The sequence below is a fragment of the Biomphalaria glabrata genome, chromosome 16 (genome assembly GCF_947242115.1).
Source record: "Biomphalaria glabrata chromosome 16, xgBioGlab47.1, whole genome shotgun sequence".
NCBI lineage: Eukaryota > Metazoa > Mollusca > Gastropoda > Planorbidae > Biomphalaria > Biomphalaria glabrata.
Genome location: NC_074726.1, coordinates 25,380,333 through 25,399,532, shown reverse-complemented (window position 1 = coordinate 25,399,532; position 19,200 = coordinate 25,380,333). Strand labels below are relative to the sequence as shown.

The 19,200-nt window shown below is 38.3% G+C and overlaps 2 protein-coding genes across 3 annotated transcripts; both read right to left on the bottom strand.

The window, feature by feature from the left end:
• Nucleotides 1–1,111: 1,111 nt before the first annotated feature.
• Nucleotides 1,112–8,857, bottom strand: LOC106068413 (zinc finger protein 493-like). The gene is made up of 2 exons (XM_056014292.1): nt 7,604–8,857; nt 1,112–4,483 (listed from the first exon to the last, which is right to left on the bottom strand). The coding sequence occupies exon 2, from the start codon at nt 4,270–4,272 to the stop codon at nt 1,855–1,857; it is 2,418 nt and encodes an 805-aa protein (XP_055870267.1). The 5' UTR covers nt 4,273–4,483; nt 7,604–8,857; the 3' UTR covers nt 1,112–1,854.
• Nucleotides 8,858–9,851: 994 nt separating this feature from the next.
• On the bottom strand, nt 9,852–14,547 carry LOC129923417 (zinc finger protein 431-like). Of its 2 annotated transcripts, none has more exons than XM_056014294.1 (2): nt 14,494–14,547; nt 9,852–12,778 (listed from the first exon to the last, which is right to left on the bottom strand). In XM_056014294.1, exon 2 carries the CDS (start codon nt 12,568–12,570, stop codon nt 10,744–10,746), a length of 1,827 nt encoding a protein of 608 aa, XP_055870269.1. In that variant the 5' UTR covers nt 12,571–12,778; nt 14,494–14,547; the 3' UTR covers nt 9,852–10,743. The 2 variants fall into 2 exon arrangements, with proteins under 2 accessions (XP_055870269.1, XP_055870270.1); XM_056014295.1 differs by having other exon boundaries at nt 14,458–14,530.
• Nucleotides 14,548–19,200: the final 4,653 nt, after the last annotated feature.

Genomic DNA, 19,200 nt, shown 5'->3' with positions numbered 1-19,200 from the left:
CAGTGTTTCAAATGACTTCGCAAACTCATTAATGACCTACATATTTTTCCACATCTCTTGCAGACACAATGGTTGTCCGCCAGGGGTCAATTTACATTTTATTTGCGTTTTCTGCGCCTGTCTTCTACAAGCGCTTTTCTCTGGACATACGTGTTCCACGCCTTCCCGAGAGCTCTCAGTATCTTTCAGAGACTTTTTTTTGCTGCCATCGATATTCCACTAAGCTAGTGAAGGCGAAATGTCGCCCGAGTTAATCTTTATGGTGCTTACGGGTCAAAAAAACATCGCCTTTGACATGCGATCATCCTTTAATCTATGACAAGTAAAAAAAAAACAACAACAACATAGCTAGAACACAAAGTATAAAAGAATTTCAATAACCTCACTACTTAACTCTTTCTCTCCTAACTGACGATACCAACGTTTGTTCCACTCGAATGTGGTAAATAATTACGGAGAGAAAGAGTTAAGTTGATGAAGCTATCAGAGAGACAGGGTTCTACCATTGTAACTCTAATAGCAAACAATAAGTTGTATGTCTTACCTGAGTAACTTAATAATCCATTTTTAACAGTAAAATATAAATTAAAACTTTTTATTTTGGTGTCAAAGAAAAGATTAATAAAGAAAATGATTAAGATTATTGGAAGTTTGAATAAGCAGAGGTGACAATCCATGGATAAGCCAAGTGATCTTGAATTAGTATAGGTCTCGTGAGCCAATGAAAGCTGGGTAATCAATTCTAAAATCTAATAGGCTTATATATCATTAAGCAAACAAAATTTCACCTGAAAATAACTATAAAATATGAAAACAAAACAAGAAAAATCTTATATTATTTCAAAGGTTTAATTTTTAACAATAATACTATTAACATTTTGGAACATAAAATTCAGTAATACAGTAAACACTGTCATATTATATAGTGAAACAAAACAAGGTGAATCTGCAATCAATATAGTGAGCATATTGATATCACATCGTGAAAAAAAGGGGAGATCCGTAATTTATGTAGCCTACACGAAAGAAAATTTAATTTAAAAAGCGAAAAGAAAGTAGCCAAAATAATGTGTCTTTTTAATATTCTCTTAATGACAAAATTTATTTTTAAAACACACACACACACACACAATTTGGAAATAAAACAAAATATGTAATTTAGATCTGAAACAAATCCCATTTTTAACCCATATAATGACCCTAATATCTGTGAATAACAATACGGACTACTACAGAGTACTCAACAATGCAACATAGGCCTATAAATGGAATGCCCAGAACACTTAGGCCTATAAATGGAATGGTCAGAACACACAGGCCTATGAATGGAATGGCCAGAACATACATGTCTATACATGGAATGCCCAAAACATACAGCCCTATAAATGGAATGCCCAGAACACACAGCCCTATAAATGGAATGTCCAGAACACACAGGCCTATAAATGGAATAGTCAGAATACACAGGCTTTTGTATGGAATGCCCATAACACACAGGCTTGTAAATGGAATGGTTTATAAATGGAATGCCCAGAACACACAGGCCTATGAATGGGATGCCCAGAACACACAGGCCTATGAATGGGATGCCCAGAACACACAGGCCTATGAATGGAACATGGTGACGCATTAAACTAAAAGAAGAGTTAAGAACAATTAGAGAAACTGGCAAGAGAATGTAGTGAGCAATATGTTTTACTAAGACCCTTTGTTTTATGTTTTTTTAAAAACAAAATATCCTATGATATTTATAACTCTTGTTGGTGCTTCAATAAGAATGCTGGACTATAAATCTCACAGCATTCTATTCTCAAAGAGTTTCTACTCCTTCCATTGGACTTTCCAGATTAAAATCTAGAATTGAGGCAGGGTAAATTGATTTGAGAAGCTCTCTCTGTTACATTTAAGTCCATTGTGATAATTATACGGCATGGCATGATCATACATCATGGGGATCATGGGAAGGATTCTTTTTTCCATGCCGTTGTAAAGACAGTGTTCGAATACATGTGCCGTAATTTTCTCTGTAAAGCATGGCGCCTGCATGGTGTGGACTCTCTCAGGGCCATGTTGTAGTCCGTGCAAATTGTGGACTCTCTCAGGGCCATGTTGTAGTCCCTGTAAATAGTGGACTCTGTCAGGGCCATGTTGTGGTCCCTGCATATTGTGGGCCCTGTCAGGGCCATGTAGTAGTCCCTGCAAATTGTGGACTCTGTCAGGGCCGTAAGATGAACAATCAGGCATCACATGAGCCTTTGCGTCCCAGTGCAACGGGGGAAACGTGGTTTCCTCTATCAGCTTCTGGTTCAGTCTTGTCAGATCTGAACGCCTGTCAATGCAATTGTTGAGCGAGGAGCTGGTAGCGAAATTCTCATTACCCAAGCGGAAAATGTAATAATTCTGTCCATGATTATGCCACTCATTCGCGCCATGAAGTAGCAGGTGTCTCTTTAAATCAGACTCAGCTAGGAAAGACTGGAGGCAAATTTGGCAATAATAAAACTGAGCCTTATGATTTTTAGAAGTTACGCGCATGGCGCTCATGTTCATAGTCTGTCTACCCCTATGGGAACGAAAAGCTTGCTGATGGATTTGTATTTGTTTAGGTGGATATTCGTTAAGGTGAACACCTTTATGTATATTGAATGAGGTCATTGACTGATTTGATTCTCTGGCTGCTCTCAGGGTATTATACTTGCTCATCATTTCTGATGACTTCATCTGTGAATGTAAATGTTTCGTCATGTCGGAGTGTCTTTCCAATTTCTTGTTACAAAACTGAGGGCACGCGCCAGAAAATCGCTGTTGACACTGAAAGACCACATCGCTTAAGAATTTTCGGCTTCCTGTCAAATTATGGGATTCTATTGGAATGTCTGTATTATCTTTCGGCTGACTAGAAGTACCGTAATTATTGTTTTTCTTAGGCTGAGACCGGTAAGATTGATAATTATTCGAGTTCAAACGGTTTTGTATTTTGAATGGGCCTATCGACTGGCTTGATTGGTTGGTGGGTCCTTGAGTACCCTTATATTTGCAAAAAAAAACTTTATGTACATGCAGGTGAGCATGAGATCTAAAAGTATCAAAACAAAATTCACATTTTAAAAGCGGAACTGATGGATTGATATGTGAATTCATATGTTGTTTCATATAATAAGGAGAGTTCAAATTCTTGTTGCAGTCGAGACACTTGTACACGTGGCAGTGAAGACGCTGGTGCAACTGCAGTCTTTTATTGTGCGCAAATGATCTTTGGCAACCCGTACAAATGTGATGATCCTTACTTTTGATATGACAAACTAGATGCTTATGCAATCCACTACGAGATCTAAATATTTTATAACATAATTCACATCTTAAAGACAGGACTTGTTTTTCTGATGGCTTAATATGTACATTCATATGTTGCTTCATGTATTTGAGTGTTTTAAAATTCTTGTTGCAGTCAAGGCACGTGTACTGCGCTTTGTGGCAGTAAGTCAGTTTGTGCCTTTGGAATCTAAACTTGGAGTAAAAATTCTTACCACACGATTCACACTGATAGAACTTCTTTTGAAGGTGCGCCAACTGGTGACAGTGAAGACGATGCAACTGCAGTCTTTTATAAAGCGCGAATGATCTTTGGCAACCGGTACAAATGTGATGCTGCTTACTTTTGATATGACAAACTAGATGCTTATGCAATCCACTACGAGATCTAAGTATTTTAAAACATAATTCACATCTTAAAGACAGAACTTGTTTTTCTGATGGCTTAATATGTACTTTCATATGTTGCTTCGTGTATTTGAGTGTTTTAAAATTCTTGTTACAGTCAAGGCACATGTACTGCGCTTTGTGGCAGTAAGCCAGTTTGTGCCTTTGATATGCAAACTTGGAGTAAAACTTATTACCATACGAATCACAATAGTAGAACTTCTTATGGAGATGCGCCAACTGGTGGCATCTGAATGTCCTTTCCAGGAGGAAGATCCTGTTGCATACACGACATGTGTAGGGGCAACTCTCTGCCAGAACGTGCCGTAACAAATGAACCTTGAGTAAAGAGATCTTTATGAAAGACTTATTACATAAAGTGCATAAGTTCCCCTTTTGGAAGTGGCACCATAAATGAACTCTCAAACTCTCCAGTACAGACATCGACTTGTTACACAGAGTACACGTGTATACCAGCAGATACTTTTTCAAGTGAACAGTCAGAGAATGTCTTCTCCTGAACCTTCTGTTACAATGCACACATTGAAACTGTTGACGTGACTGAAGATCCATGGAACTCAAGCTCAGACTAACACCATTGAAAGAATCCAGTCTTTGATTTGTCTGACTTTCTTTACAGCTTTAAAAATGTATGATGACTTGGTACTACTCCTGATCCTATCAGAAAACAAATGGAATTCTTAGTTCCGTTAAGCAGACACATGTATCTGTATAGAACACCATGTTTTATTCTCCAAGTCTTTTCTCTGCCATGATAAGATATCTGAAAAAAGACTAGTATAATGTTAGTACCTTACACCGTTGTAATGTCATTCTGGATAGTCAAACCAATCGTGTGTGTTGGCGTACCTAAAATATTTCATTACAACCACGTCTATAACTTTAAGCTCCAGTAAAACTAACCAAACTTTCTCACTTAACGTATACTGTCACTAGCAGTACACACAATCGTTTATCTTACCCCTTTTGCAATGTAGCGAAATGATAATAAATCTAAATTTATCTCTTTAATGCTATTAGGATTATGTTGTTTGTTTGTTTGTTTTTGTCAGTGTTACAAAGTACCATTATTAGCGCTCTCTCTCTTTCTCTCTCTATCATTCATGCGGATTGATACGACAGTTTAAGTGATTTCTTTGTAAATGAATCAGTGAGTCAGTGGTCAGTGGCGGGTGGTGCGAGCCGCACGTGGCATCAAGTGGTGGGGGCATCCAAACGAGGACCAAATTTCTCAGTAAAACTACACACTGGAACTACATAAATTAAAACAAACGCATTTATTTGTGTTGGTAGTTTGTTGTCCTATATTCTTTCTTAAATTAAATTAAATGTAGGCTGTAGACAAGCTTGAATCAAATGTTACCAGATTTGTTTAAATCTCTGAAGGCAACGCACTATTAAAACTTTTTCAAAGCCATATAGGATGTTACTTCATGGTTCAATGCACTGGTTATGGACAAGTTTATAAAGTTGTTGTTTTTTTAATTACTAATTAGTAATAGTCCAATCTCTTTTGTGGATCAGTGGGGGTATCTGGCAAAAGGATTTCCAACCGCTCAGCAAACACAACCCTGCTAGAGGCGGATTCGAATTCAAGCCCCCTTGTAAGGTGGCCAAGCCGTAGCCAAGGGGTTTTAGCCTCTCTGCCACACATCACTTGCTTGGAGGGAACTTGAAGTTTGTCTGTGACTAGGCAACAATAATGACAGCAAGGTTCAAGATTTAAATAAGCAAGAGGGGAAAATGTGGAGACATTATCTGTAGAGAATATTGGACATCGTGCGTTTTCCCTTAAAGCAGAATGTGGCACTCCGTGGGCATCACGAACTAGTTGAAGAAGAATTGGCAGTACAAAATCAAAGAAACAAAAACAAATCATACAGAAAGTTTAAAAAGCAAATATTTCTCGATTATTTTCCACAGAACACCTAAAATCTGGATCAAAATGTGTACGGTACATTGTCTTGCAGAGTGTCAAAGACGTTTACTGGCCACAAGAAAAAATTGCCTGGCCAAAAAAGATGAAGTCAGAGTTTCTATCAACACAAAAGAAAGTGGCACTTATGAAAGACCTTCCTTGGAAAGTATTGTTCATTAACAAATAACCCCATAAGAACAACGTCATGATAAATATGAATTTCCTGGCGACCGCTAGTTGTGAAAAAAAAAACACCAAAAAAAAAACACAAGCTCTATGAAACCTTTGTGTTTTATTTTCGGTATTTCCCCAAAAGGGCCAGAGTCTATATAGAAAGCATTAATAGGAATAGTTCACAAATTTCGTTTTTTTTTTAAGTGGTAAGTGTATGGTATGTCCGGTGTGCCTCAGTATCTTGCAATTTAGAGCAGAAAGAAATAATCTGTCTAAATAGGAATTGTGTATAATCATGTTGGGGTATACAACTGAAGTTGACTATGAACCAGTATTGCAGATGTGTTTAGATGTTTATGTTTTATTAATCTTTGTAATTGCTTTGACTACTTGCTGTTGTGTTGTATGTATAAAATTTAAACGTGGGGTGAATGTCGTGAATTGGCTTGTTTGGATCGTCGCCCCCTTAGTGTTTGTTTACATTTGTTAGCCTGTGTACTGACCGCATTTCGTATTTCGTGTTGTGATTTCTACTATGTGTGTAGATGTTTGGCATTCAGTGAAATAAAGCTTTGAATGTAACATGGTTTGTTATTATTAAGTACAACACACAACAAATCACACTTTGAAAAAAAATAAAATTATCTGCTATTGCAAAAGTGGGTGTCACCCGGTGTGGACCGCACCCCATCTTTTCAAGTGATGCCACTGCTTGGGTTTAAGTCTAGAAAACATTTCTAATCTAGGTATCTCTAGTGTAGATTTTGATCTATTTAGATAATTAGTAATAGTAATTAAATGTACATCCAACTATAGATCTTGCAAGCAGTAGGCCTAGATGCCTAGATCTAACTTTAACTTCTAAGAGTAGGCCTAAGTCTAGATCTAATTATCTATGCTTGCAAAAGTCGGTCTAATATTAGTGTTTATAATTTATATCGTATCTAGATTGAATAGATCTATATAGATCCTAGATAGAAATTCTAGAGTACGTAGATATGGAATTCTAGACATAGCTTTTTTTAATTAATCTAGATATCATTAGTAGATGAAGTTCAGACCATTAATAATTAAGAATTCTAGATCTACTTGATCTAGGCCAACTAGATCTAGATATATATCTATATCTGTAATCTAGGACTAGATCAGTACTAGATCTGTAGGCCTAGTGTAATCATATTGATATTAATGATAATAATAATTAATGTCTAGATCTATATATTTAATATTAGATTAGTATAGGCCTCTATATGCCTAGAGTGCCCTAGAGTCTATATATCATGACATAATTCATATCTAGATCTAATTATTAGACTGTAGAGATCTATTACTATTACTTACTAGATCTATAATTGAGTATTATTATTAGATCTAGATCTAGTTATTCTAGTAGTATTACTAGTAATATTAATAGTAATAGTAGCCGCAGAATCAGACAGTCAGACTATTAATACTACTACTAGATCTAGATCTACTAATTTTTTAATCTAGATCTAGTACTATAATTTATGTATAATAACTATATTACTATTAGCATTAGACTTAGACTAAATTATGATATATACTATATAGACTATGACTATAGTAATAGTTCTCTATAGACATATAGAGAGTTGATAGAGTCTAGATCTAGATCTATAAAATAGATCTATCTAGATCTATAAAATAGATCTAGAATCTAAATCTAGTCTTTTACATTGAAAATGTCGATCTATATATAAAGTAAACATAGAACTAGATCTATATCTACAAACGTCTGTAATAGTCTATAAGATAAGAAGAACACATTACCAAAATTTAAAGTTTCACACTTGTTTACTTCGACGGTTAACCGGAAATCAATTAGATTTAGTGTCAAACGGTGTAAGACGAAAAAGTAAACAAAAAAAAAAAGGAAGAATTCTGCGTTACGGTTGAAACCTTTTATTACCTATAGAGTACATGTATGCACAAACACATCTTCGTAACCCGTTGCATATAATAATGCCCCGAACTACACACATTTTTTTACCCGTGAATTCTAGAAGTACTGACAAATAATTTCTTGATGCTTTGCTCTTCCCGAGGAACAGATCTTGTCTTATCTTATATGGTACAGACGTTACTGTATTGAAAGAAGAAAGATCACTGTTCTCAAATTAGTCCACTCTTTACATATGTTTTAATATTTAGTCATCCAATCATAGATCTAGATCACTTATTCCCCCCCCCCCCCAAAATCGCCTTTCAAAAGTTCAATACACAATCATTGTATACCAATCTTAATTTGGCTTCGTCCATTGCTAGGCTATGTTTAACAAGTAGCCACAACATCTCAGCATCAAAAGGACGGAGCTATTTCATTCTGATTATTTCTTAAATGAACATAAACATTAATTTCTCGACTCTCAAGTTGTACTACTGCTCGCCCCAGCGGAGCGCGGTGTGATAACAGAGGTTATGGTTAGGTTAAGTGTCTCATTGGCCGAATAGCTGACTGAATTGTTCCATTACGTTATATTAAGATCAAGCGTTTACTGTTACTTTTGTCATAAAAATGTGTTGTTGTTGTTTTTTAAATATGTGTTAAGATACTCGATTAAATACCCTTTGGTTTGCATGATTTCGACGTTCTTTCACTATTGAAGCTGATTAAATCCAAACCTAAACCTGAGCCTGTACCTAATGGGGTGGCGACGGGCAGGCTACGAGTCTGGGGACATCGAGGCGACAGTCTAGATCACATAGGTTATAACACCAGGTTCAATTCAAAAAAGGTTTATGTGTCCCTAAATGCCTCGTGTGCCAGTAGGCGTTGAATGAATAAAGTGTAGATCTAATTTATTCTAAATCAATGAGCTGAGGTGGACCTCCTTCGATTGTGCCGTAGTTGTGGAAAGACTGATTCATCTCGAAGAGTAATTAGAGACGTTGTTTCATGTGACTCTAGAGCAAACTACTACTCCTTCCTCCATTCATCTCTCAAGAGAACTCTGGAACCCCTCAAACGGATTTACTTGAAATTTCGTAAACAGGTTCCTCTTACCTGCTCGCTTAGAAACGGTTTTGATATATTTGCAATATTGGGGGGGGGGGGGTAAATGCAAACTATTAAACTGTGTCTGTGTATTTTTTTTGTTTTAGTTTTTAGTATAATATATATATATATATATATATATATATATATATATATATATATATATATATATATATATATATATATATATATATATATATACAGGCCTACAGGCTCTAGATAACGGGAATTATACCATATAAAAATAAACAGGGAGGTTGTACTATCATTTTAAAAGGTTTATCTTCAATAATAATACTGATAACATTTCTTGAAAAACATAATATCATAACCATATCACAAAGTGAAATAAATTAGCGTTTATGTATGTATGTAGTGAATGAAACAATTTTAAAAAATCAATACATTTAATTAATCACAATAGCCTAAATATATGCCTAAATTATAGAAAGTGAGAATGAAGGTTAGATATGAAAAATAACAGTCTACCTTATGGTCTAAACAGAACAATTTTTTTAAAGACAAATAGGTTATAAACCCAAATATGTATGTACTCAAATAAAACAAGCTTAACACTCACCTGAAACTGAACCACCCCTTTTCATTATAAAAAGCTTAATGATGACATTGAACGGAATATCTAAAACAACAAACCAAATTCTACAGAATGCCCAACATAGCAATGCAGACCTTTTAAAAGCATGTCCAGGACACACTCCGACACAGTCCTGGACACAAAACTCAAAGGCCTAAAAAAATAATCCATGCTGCTAGATGATACAGGAAGAATAGAATTCTATGACTGACATGAGAAAGTAAAGGAGAGTCATAGTTTACTTCGGCCATATGCTTCAATAAAAAAAAAAAAACAATCCATGCTGCTAGATGATACAGGAAGAATAGAATTCTATGACTGACCTGAGAAAGTAAAGGAGAGTCATAGTTTACTGCGGCCATATGCGTCAATAAAAAAAAAACAGAACAGTTATAAGATTGCAAGACAATCATTTCTTTTCATTAATATCATCTTCTTCCATTGGATTTTCGAGAATAGAATCTAGAATTCAGGCAGTCTATTCTGATTTGAGAACATCTCTCTGCTTCCAACAACACGATTGTAATAGTTATATGTTAGGACAGGATCGCACGTATTGGAAATCACCGGAAGGTTGATATTTCCAAAGGCGTTATACAGACTATATTGTGACACATGTTTTGCAGAGGTGTTCTCCGTAAAGCGTGGCGGCAGCATGGCGTGGACTCCGCCAGAGCTATAGGGAGAAACATTAGGCATCACACGATTGGCCATGGTGTTTTTGTGCATCTGGGAAAACATGGCTTCCTCCGGTGGCTTCTGATTAGTTCTTGTAAACTCAGAATGTGTGTCAAGGTGGCTGAAAAGCAAAAACCTGTTAGGAAACTTGAGATTACAAATGGGGCAAATGTCATGACTTTGCACTTCGTGATTTTTCAGCCCAAGATTAGTGTCAAAAAGTTTCTTGCAGATGCCACACTGGAATGTGCTCTTAAAGATGTGTGCAGAGTGAAGTAGAGTGAGATTAGTGTGTTTCTTTACTTCCGACTCGGTAATGAAATTCCGGGCACAGTTTTTACTAGAATGAAGCTGGCCGAAGGAAGAGCTATTTGCTTTGTGATCATCTTGAGAGGATACGCGCGTGTCGTCCATATTCATAAACTGTTTATCCCCGTGGAATCGAGAACCTCGAAACAGGCTGACTCTTTCCCCACGCGGATAACCGTACACGTGGGGATTACTTTGCATCGATTGGTTTGATTGGTTGGATGCTCTCAGGGAATCATAATATTTGCTAAGCCATTCTGACGACTTGATATGTGAATTGAAATGTTTCTTCATATCAGAAAGACATTTGAATTTCTTGCTGCAAAGTGAGCACTACGGGTTTTTCGTTTTGTCCCACCACTGTTTGTAATAATGCACGACAGCATGACTTGTCCCATGACTTGTCCCATGACTTGTCCCATGACTTGTCCCATGACTTGTCCCATGACTTGTCCCATGACTTGTCCCATGACTTGTCCCATGACTTGTCCCATGACTTGTCCCATGACTTGTCCCATGACTTGTCCCATGACTTGTCCCATGACTTGTCCCATGACTTGTCCCATGACTTGTCCCATGACTTGTCCCATGACTTGTCCCATGACTTGTCCCATGACTTGTCCCATGACTTGTCCCATGACTTGTCCCATGACTTGTCCCATGACTTGTCCCATGACTTGTCCCATGACTTGTCCCATGACTTGTCCCATGACTTGTCCCATGACTTGTCCCATGACTTGTCCCATGACTTGTCCCATGACTTGTCCCATGACTTGTCCCATGACTTGTCCCATGACTTGTCCCATGACTTGTCCCATGACTTGTCCCATGACTTGTCCCATGACTTGTCCATGATTTTCGGTCATATGGAAAAAGCTGAGTTTTTATTGGAACGCCGGAAGAATCAATCAATGGCGTAGAAGTGCCATAGTGATAGTTTGTCTTAGTCGGATGCAAGTACGTGTTGAAATCCTTTAGCTTATTGAATGGGTCTATCGGTTGATTTGATTGTTCGGATGCTCTTGGAGTTTTCTTAGAGCTGCAGTGACTCACTTTCTTCAATATATGCGTTTTCATGTGTAACTCCATGTGATAAAATGTTTTAAAATTCCTGTTACAGTCGAGGCACATGTACATGTACCTTTTGTGGCAGTGCAGGCGTTGATGGCAGTCCAGCTTTCTATAACTTGCGAATGATCTTCGACAACCCGAACAAATGTGCCGTTCTTTCGGAATCTCTCTATAATCCTTCAACTGTCTAGAAACACCATACAATTTGCTTTTCTTGGGCGGATATCCATAAACGTGAGCGTCACTTTGTATGTTGAGTATGTCCTTCAACTTTTTTGATTGGGTGGATGCTTTCAGATCATCCTTATATCTGATATGACGAACTAGATGCTTGTGCAATCCACCACGAGATCTAAATATTTTCAAACATAATTCACATCTAAAAGGCTGAATGGATTTTCCTATTAGCTTGATATGCGAATTCATGTGCCTCTTTATGTGGCTGGATGTTTTAAAATTCTTGTTGCAGTCAAGGCACGTGTAGAGCGTTTTGTGGCAGTACATGCTTCGGTGACGCAGCAGGCCATGAACACTTGTGAAGATTTTTTCGCAATCAGTACATTTGTGGGTTTCTTTTGGTATGTGTTTTTTAAGTGTGTGTTTCCTGAAAGCAAAATTTGAACAAAAATCTTCATCACAAATACTGCAGTGAGTGAGTTGGCAATCGGCCAGTCTGTGCCTTTGAAATGTAAACTTGGTGTAAAACTTCTTACCACACGAATCACACTGGTAGAACTTCTTCTGGAGATGCGCCAACTGGTGACATCTGAATGTCCTTTCCAGGAGGAAGATCTTGTTGCATACACGACATGTGTAGGGGCAACTCTCTGCCAGAACGTGTCGTAACAAATGAACCTTGAGTAAAGAGATTTTTATGAAAGACTTATTACATAAAGTGCATAAGTTCCCCTTTTGGAAGTGGCACCGTAAATGAACTCTCAAACTGTCCAGTACAGACATCGACTTGTTACACAGAGTACACGTGTATGATGTCCTGTACCTTGTCAAGTGCAAATTGAGATTCATCATGGTCGAAAACCGTCTGTTGCAATGCACACAGAGATATTGCTTCGATTTTGTACGTTTCATTGTATTGAAGGTCAAGCTGACAACTTGGAATAACGAGAATTGAGACTACGTTGATGTTTCTGTCTTGCTTTCAAACTGTAGAATGCCTCGGTAACTATTGATGATCGTATCAGAAAACTTTTGAAATTTTTTTTTAATCAGTCAGCAGACTGACATGTATGTATTGAGCACCAGGTTTTATTCTCTCGGTCCAGGCGCGATGCGATTTCTGAAACGAAATTTAGAAAAGCAATTAGTTTAAGTGCTACTCGATTTGGGATAAAATTGTTGTTAGTTTGTCCGAAACTCACAATGAGGCGTGTTGAAATGTCTAATTACCAACACGTCTAAATTTAAGTCTTCTTCGTAACTGTCGTTAAGATTTGAGTCTAAGATTTGCTAGGCCGATGGAAACTACCTTACGTCTGCCTGTCGGAACAAACTTCTGTTTTGGAAAGATCCAAGCAGATGTAAATTTGTACATCCCTAGTAGCGAAGTCACGAAGTCTTTCTAGCAAGAAACAGGGCCGTTCGGCGTAATGCCTCGTAGCTACCATATATGTTGAGTGACTGCTCAGACACCCCCTTCCCCCCCAGCCCCCCCAAATTAGCTCTCGGAGCTGGGGACACTCGTACAAGATATGAGACATTGTTTCGACGCTGTCCACAGTGACGGCATCGGGAGTCGTAGTTAGGACGGAACAGGGCAAAGTATGCCCCAATTGTGATAGTAAGTGCATGTTTTTTTGCTTTGAATGTCTTTGTTGGGGTCTCTAGGGTCTAGACATATCCTTAATCCACCTCCTTTCTTCGCAACAATAACAAGTGAGTTGACCCATGCAGTGGGATGACACTAAAACAACATGAGCTTCAATAAACACAATGATTTTATTAGTCTCTACTATGTTCTTTACTCCACTTGTTCTCTCTCAACTGACTTCCTTTTACCCACAGTCCTGACACACTGCTGTTCACTCAACCATGTACACTCAAGGTCCACTGGTCATTTCATACACAGGCACACACATTGCACTACCAGACACTCAAAACACATACACTTACTATCACACCAATGTTCCGTCCTACATTGTGTAATTATTGCTTGTTCTAACTTCTTCAACCGCCGCCACGGATCATCGCGATCTGGGTGACGCATACGCTGCCAGACACTACGTGCTCTGTTGGATTGATGGATTCCTCCCGGGACTTTAACCACTCCTCATAAATGAGATATGGGATATCTGAAGTAGCTTGTAAAAACTTGCTTGGTGCTTCGAGGTGAGAGGCTGCCAAAGCTCCCTCTCGTGCAAGGGCGTCTGCCGTTTCATTGCCCCTAACGCCGAAATGTGAGGGTGTCCACTGCATGAAAACGACAGCGCTAATGGCTCGGCGGATGTTATCTGCGGCGCCGACTGCCTTTTCTAATACGGGCGACCAGCACAACTGTAGGCGCGCTGGTTTCGTTTTGGGTCATTTGGGCTCTAATGCCCGAGTTATCACTGTAAGTTCGGCGTCCATGATGCATGCAGCGAAGCCGCATGGCCTAGAGAGCCGGTCTGGGTAGATATATAAGGGCCCGATACCCAGAACTATCGGGGTCCCTCAATACCGACCCATCGGTATAACAGAATATGGCATCTGATGGGTAGGATTTTATTGTAACTGATGCCAAATTTTGAAGTTTTGAAATTTCGACGTTTACCGCCCGGTTTCAACTTGCCCCGTTTACGTTCACTGACTACTGCCTTTTTAGCATATACTGATATAGATCTAATAAAATTATAAACAGATGCTTAGATCTAGATCTAGATGTAAAATTCTTGTCCAGATCTAGTGTCTAGATCTAGTAGCCTATATAATAATCTAATAATCTAATTTGAAAATAAGGATCTATTTTAAACTATTTACCAATCATTAGAGATCTAGATTAGATAATAAAAGTACCAAATTTCGAAGTTTCACCCTCCTTACTTAAACGGTTAACCGGAAATTTAATTCCTATATCAAAAGAATAAAGATGCGAAACAAACTTTCCAAATAAATAAAATGCTTTAATGAAATACCAGGGACAATGGGGCGTATTAGAATAGAGTTACCAGACATCAGTAGCGGCCCTAGGGGGTGGCAAGTGGGACAACCACCCAGGCCCCGTACCTGAAGGGAACCCCGCTTGTAGATTTCCTTTTCACATTCAGCTTCGTAATCCAGATTAGTTCTCATTAACTAGATCTAGGACTTGTTACTCAATATTTTGGAAGCCTTCACGGCATCTATAAGATACCAATCCAATTACCATGCAAGTTCTAAGCGTGACATTTTTTGGTTTCAAATGGCGTTCAATTTCGTTAAAGACAGCCTCTTATGACCTGTCGATTCTACGAACATATCATTGTTTAACAGTTCACCTTGGCATAAAAAAAACAACTAGTACTATCCGGAAGCGACCAAATAACATCGTTTATTTTGTAAATAAACATCCAATGGGATTTGAATAGGAAAAAGCCTTGTGATCTGGTATGAACCAGTTGCAAGGCTATAGTTATTTCTGCTTGAAAGATGTAAAAACTTAACCCTAACCCTAACCCTCAGAACTGTGGACACCAGGTGGGAGGAGGCTTCAGACATTGCCAATGACAGATCTTTATGCAGACAGCTTGCCGCCCAATGCGCCGAACGCCGCGGGAGGACCTAAGTCTAAGTAAGTCTAAGTAAGTAACCCTCAATTCAATTTTACAATTTAGTAACTGACGTAAGCAAAAAAAAATAAATTAATAAGATGTAACTATATTACGTTTTTTTTGATGTGACAATAATTTGTAGGTGCCACCACTCAATGATGTGGTAGAGGGGTGTCTAATGTCTAATATGTAGGTCAAAGCCTCAGTAGCTAAGTGTGCACTTCCATAATCTTTGGACTGGAAGACATTCTGTTATCTTTGAATTACTCTTAATACTAACCCGACCAACCCATTTTATTTTTTTTCGATGAAAAAATAAATCTACCTTATATGGGAGTAGCTGGTGTCACTAAAATTCCAATTATGACATCTAGGTTGAGAGTCTAAGTCTAGAATGGACTAATCAGCATTTTTATATTTAACGAAGAATATAGCCGATATCAGGGACAGAACTGGGTTTTAAAATGTGCCCTGGCATTACCAAGGTCTGAAAGGGGAACTTTACTTTACTATAGATTGATTTTAGCTTTGAAAGAAATGTGGAACCACCCCCAGAAGTTAGTTTGTATGTTTTTGTCAAATTTGTCGGGAAATCGTTAGATCCGTTTTAGAAATACCCGATCAGTGTCCAGGTTACACCTAATGTATCTTTCGGACAGTCTCCATGCCACAGTAAAAAGGTCCCAATTTTGATGGGCGGGACACGTAGTTCGCATGCCAGACAATCGCTTTCCCAAACGACTTCTGTATGTGCCGGAAAGCGCTCTGAAGGTGGTCAATGCAAGCGCTATAAAGACACCCTTAAGAGCTCCTTCAAGGAGTGTGGGATTGACATTCGCGGCTGGGAACCACTAGCTCTCGATCGCTCCTCATGACGTGAAGCTGTAAGTGTCGGAGTCACGAGATATGAAGCAAGGAGTTTGGCCAGCGTGAAAGAGAACCGAACCAACAAAAAGCTGAGAGAAGAAGCAGGCCTATCTGCAACTGTCCAAACCTACCCGTGCCACGTATGCAGCCGGCCTTTCAAAGAGACGATGGGACTTTACAGTCATCTTCGAGTCCATAGGAAATGAGAAATGTACTCATTTTCAACCACGACTGAGGAGCTACAATGTACCTTTTGGACCCATGAAGAATTTGCAAGCATATAATAATGATAATCCACATGACTTATTTTGTAAATAGGTTGAGTAGTTTAATCAATTGTTTTATTAACTATACACATAAGTTGAGTCTCCTTGGAGAGAGTGCTATTGCTCCATTGGTAGATGTTAAGATGTTCCTGTCGTCAAAAGACTGAACAAGGGCTTGGGGTCGCTCGCCATTGATCCAACCCCCTAGACAACGACCCTCAAAACTGAGTCAAAACCACTAATGGCAACCCTATGTATAGGTGTGTGACAATGTGATTCTAAAGTGCTGAAAAGAGGGACACACATTATTATGATGTTTATAAAATGCTTCGCTTATCGATATTTCCGTATTAACAAAGCTTATATCAACTCACTCTGTCTGTCTGTCTGTGTGTCTGTCTGACCAAAAGTTTGTACACTTTATTTATCCGACATCCAATCTCGGATTAAGCTGAAATTTTGCTAAATTATTTCTTTTACCTGACAACACACGAATCAATTTTTTTTTAAAAAGTTAATAAACTATTGGTAATAAATTACTTTTTGTTGTTGTTGGTGGTGGTGGTGGAATCTCAAACAAGGGAAAGAAATAGTACTTGACTGAAGCGGTGGTATAAGCTGAATTAGTCCCCTTTATAGATTGTCGTCTGAGGCTTATTGCTAATTTTAATTACATGACTGATACAAACTAATTGATACACTTAATATAAGCTTTGTTTTTTTTTTAAAGTATTTGTTGTTTTTTTGTTGTTGTTTTTTTTTTTATTTTGCTTGTTTGTACACCGCATACACTAAAAAAGCTTTCTTTTTATAGATTAGCTTCCATGTATGAAAATCTCTAATAAGATCTTGCTACTAACATGATATTCACATCTGCCTTCAAGACCATCTGGGCTCTACAACTTTTCCGCAGGTTTAGAGTTAAACACGGAGGTGACTTTAGACTGTATAGCCTAACTTTTGTCTCAAAGTTCACAACTTAAAAGTAGAAAGTTTAGTTCTTTGGTTTTGGGAAATTCTAAGAAAATGAGTAAATCCTGTTTATGTTCTTACTTGATGTTATGGAATGTGTGTGTGTGTACTGGCTGAATAGATCCTTCGGTAGCCCTGAGTAAGACATGACAGAGGAGGAGAGGGGGGGAATAATTATGTAAGACAGTGAAAAAAAAATGTTTGTAAAATGTTTTACATGTTTCGGATGTTCGTTCAGAGTTAATAATTTCCTTCCTGGTCCAAACCTCCCGCCGACGATGGGAACGGGCAGGGTTTGAACCCGAGACCATCGATACGTCCGAATGACGGTCCAGCGCGCAAACCGCACGACCTGGTAGCCATCCACAGTGTAAGTTGCAGGGGGGGGGTGACAGAATGACGTGTGCTGCTAGCAGTTTCTTAAAGTGAGCTGTATTTGGTTAAATTGTTTAACTTGTGTTTATACATATGAATGTGTCTACATTGGACATGCGCACTTCATGTCCAGCCCATTGTAGATGATATGGCTGAAAATCGCCTCCCCCATACGAATTTTTAATGTGAATTTTTCTATGTGAAAGAATATTTTCAATGACTGCCGGACGGACGATGTGACATCAAAATGTCCTCTTTTTTGTATGATGTCTGGTACCTCAAGTTGTTCTAACTGCCATAATGTTTGTGGGCTATGCTATTTGTTGAGGTACGGGCCTTTTGATTCTGATGTGCCTTCAAAGAGAGTAAGACTGTACACGTTGTGTCTGCAGTGGGAAAGCTGCGTGGAATTTATTATGTTGTGAATCCTGTTGTGAGTCCTGTTGTGAGTCCTGTTGTGAGTCCTGATGCGAGTCCTGTTGTGAGTCCTGTTGTGAGTCCTGTTCTGAGTTGAAAGATAATAGATCGCTCTTTTCGGAAGAGAAAGTTCATGTTGTACTGTTTTCTTGGTATGGTCGTGTCTCTGGGACACTCTTCTTTATAGTTAATATCATTAATATCAAACACTGACTTGACGGTGTTAAATATATCTTATATTATATAATACAGAGGTTACTTAAAAAAAAGAAGATGATTACGCCCTACGCGTCATGCATTTAGTCATGCATGTTAACCAATGACTTAAATTCTGCCAAGTCACTGGTTTTCCTGGCTGGCTCAGGCAACCCATTCCATGCTCTAGTAGCACTAGGGAAGAAGGAGCATTTGCACAAATTTGTCCAAGCATATGGAACGAGGAATGTGCCTCTATCTTTGTGTCTTTTTGAGTATCTTATTAGATTTTGTTTTTTGTATTTGACGATTATGGTTTAGTGTTCAATATATGTGCTGATCTTTCCAGTGATTCCATTGTTGCAACCACAACCTTTGATAATCTGTCCATCTTTTCATTTCCCATGATGTGCGCGAGATCCGAAACATGTCAAACATTTTACAGACAAACAATTTACATTGTCACGTGACTGTGGTGTAAGAAAACAATACCTTTTGCTGACCTTGGTCAACAGATTTAGATGAGATGGACGTGTCAGAAATAAGTAGTAAATAAGTATACAGACAGCACTGAGTATTTAGAACACACACACACACACCCCACCCCCCGGGCCTCAATATAAAAAAAATAATAGTTGCACGAAAAACTATAGACGATCCATTATCACCGGGCAAGGTGCTACAACGGAGGCGAGGTGGCTAAGTGGGTAAAGCGCTTAAATTCCCAACCGAAGGGTCCCGGGCTCGAATCCTAATGGGATTATTTTTAAGGCTAAGACTAAGACTGCTTTATTGATCCTTATGGGAATTTGTTGTGATCTTTAAAGAGTCTCTGATTCCACCCAGCTGTAATGGGTACATGACTTTAAGTTAGGGAAAAG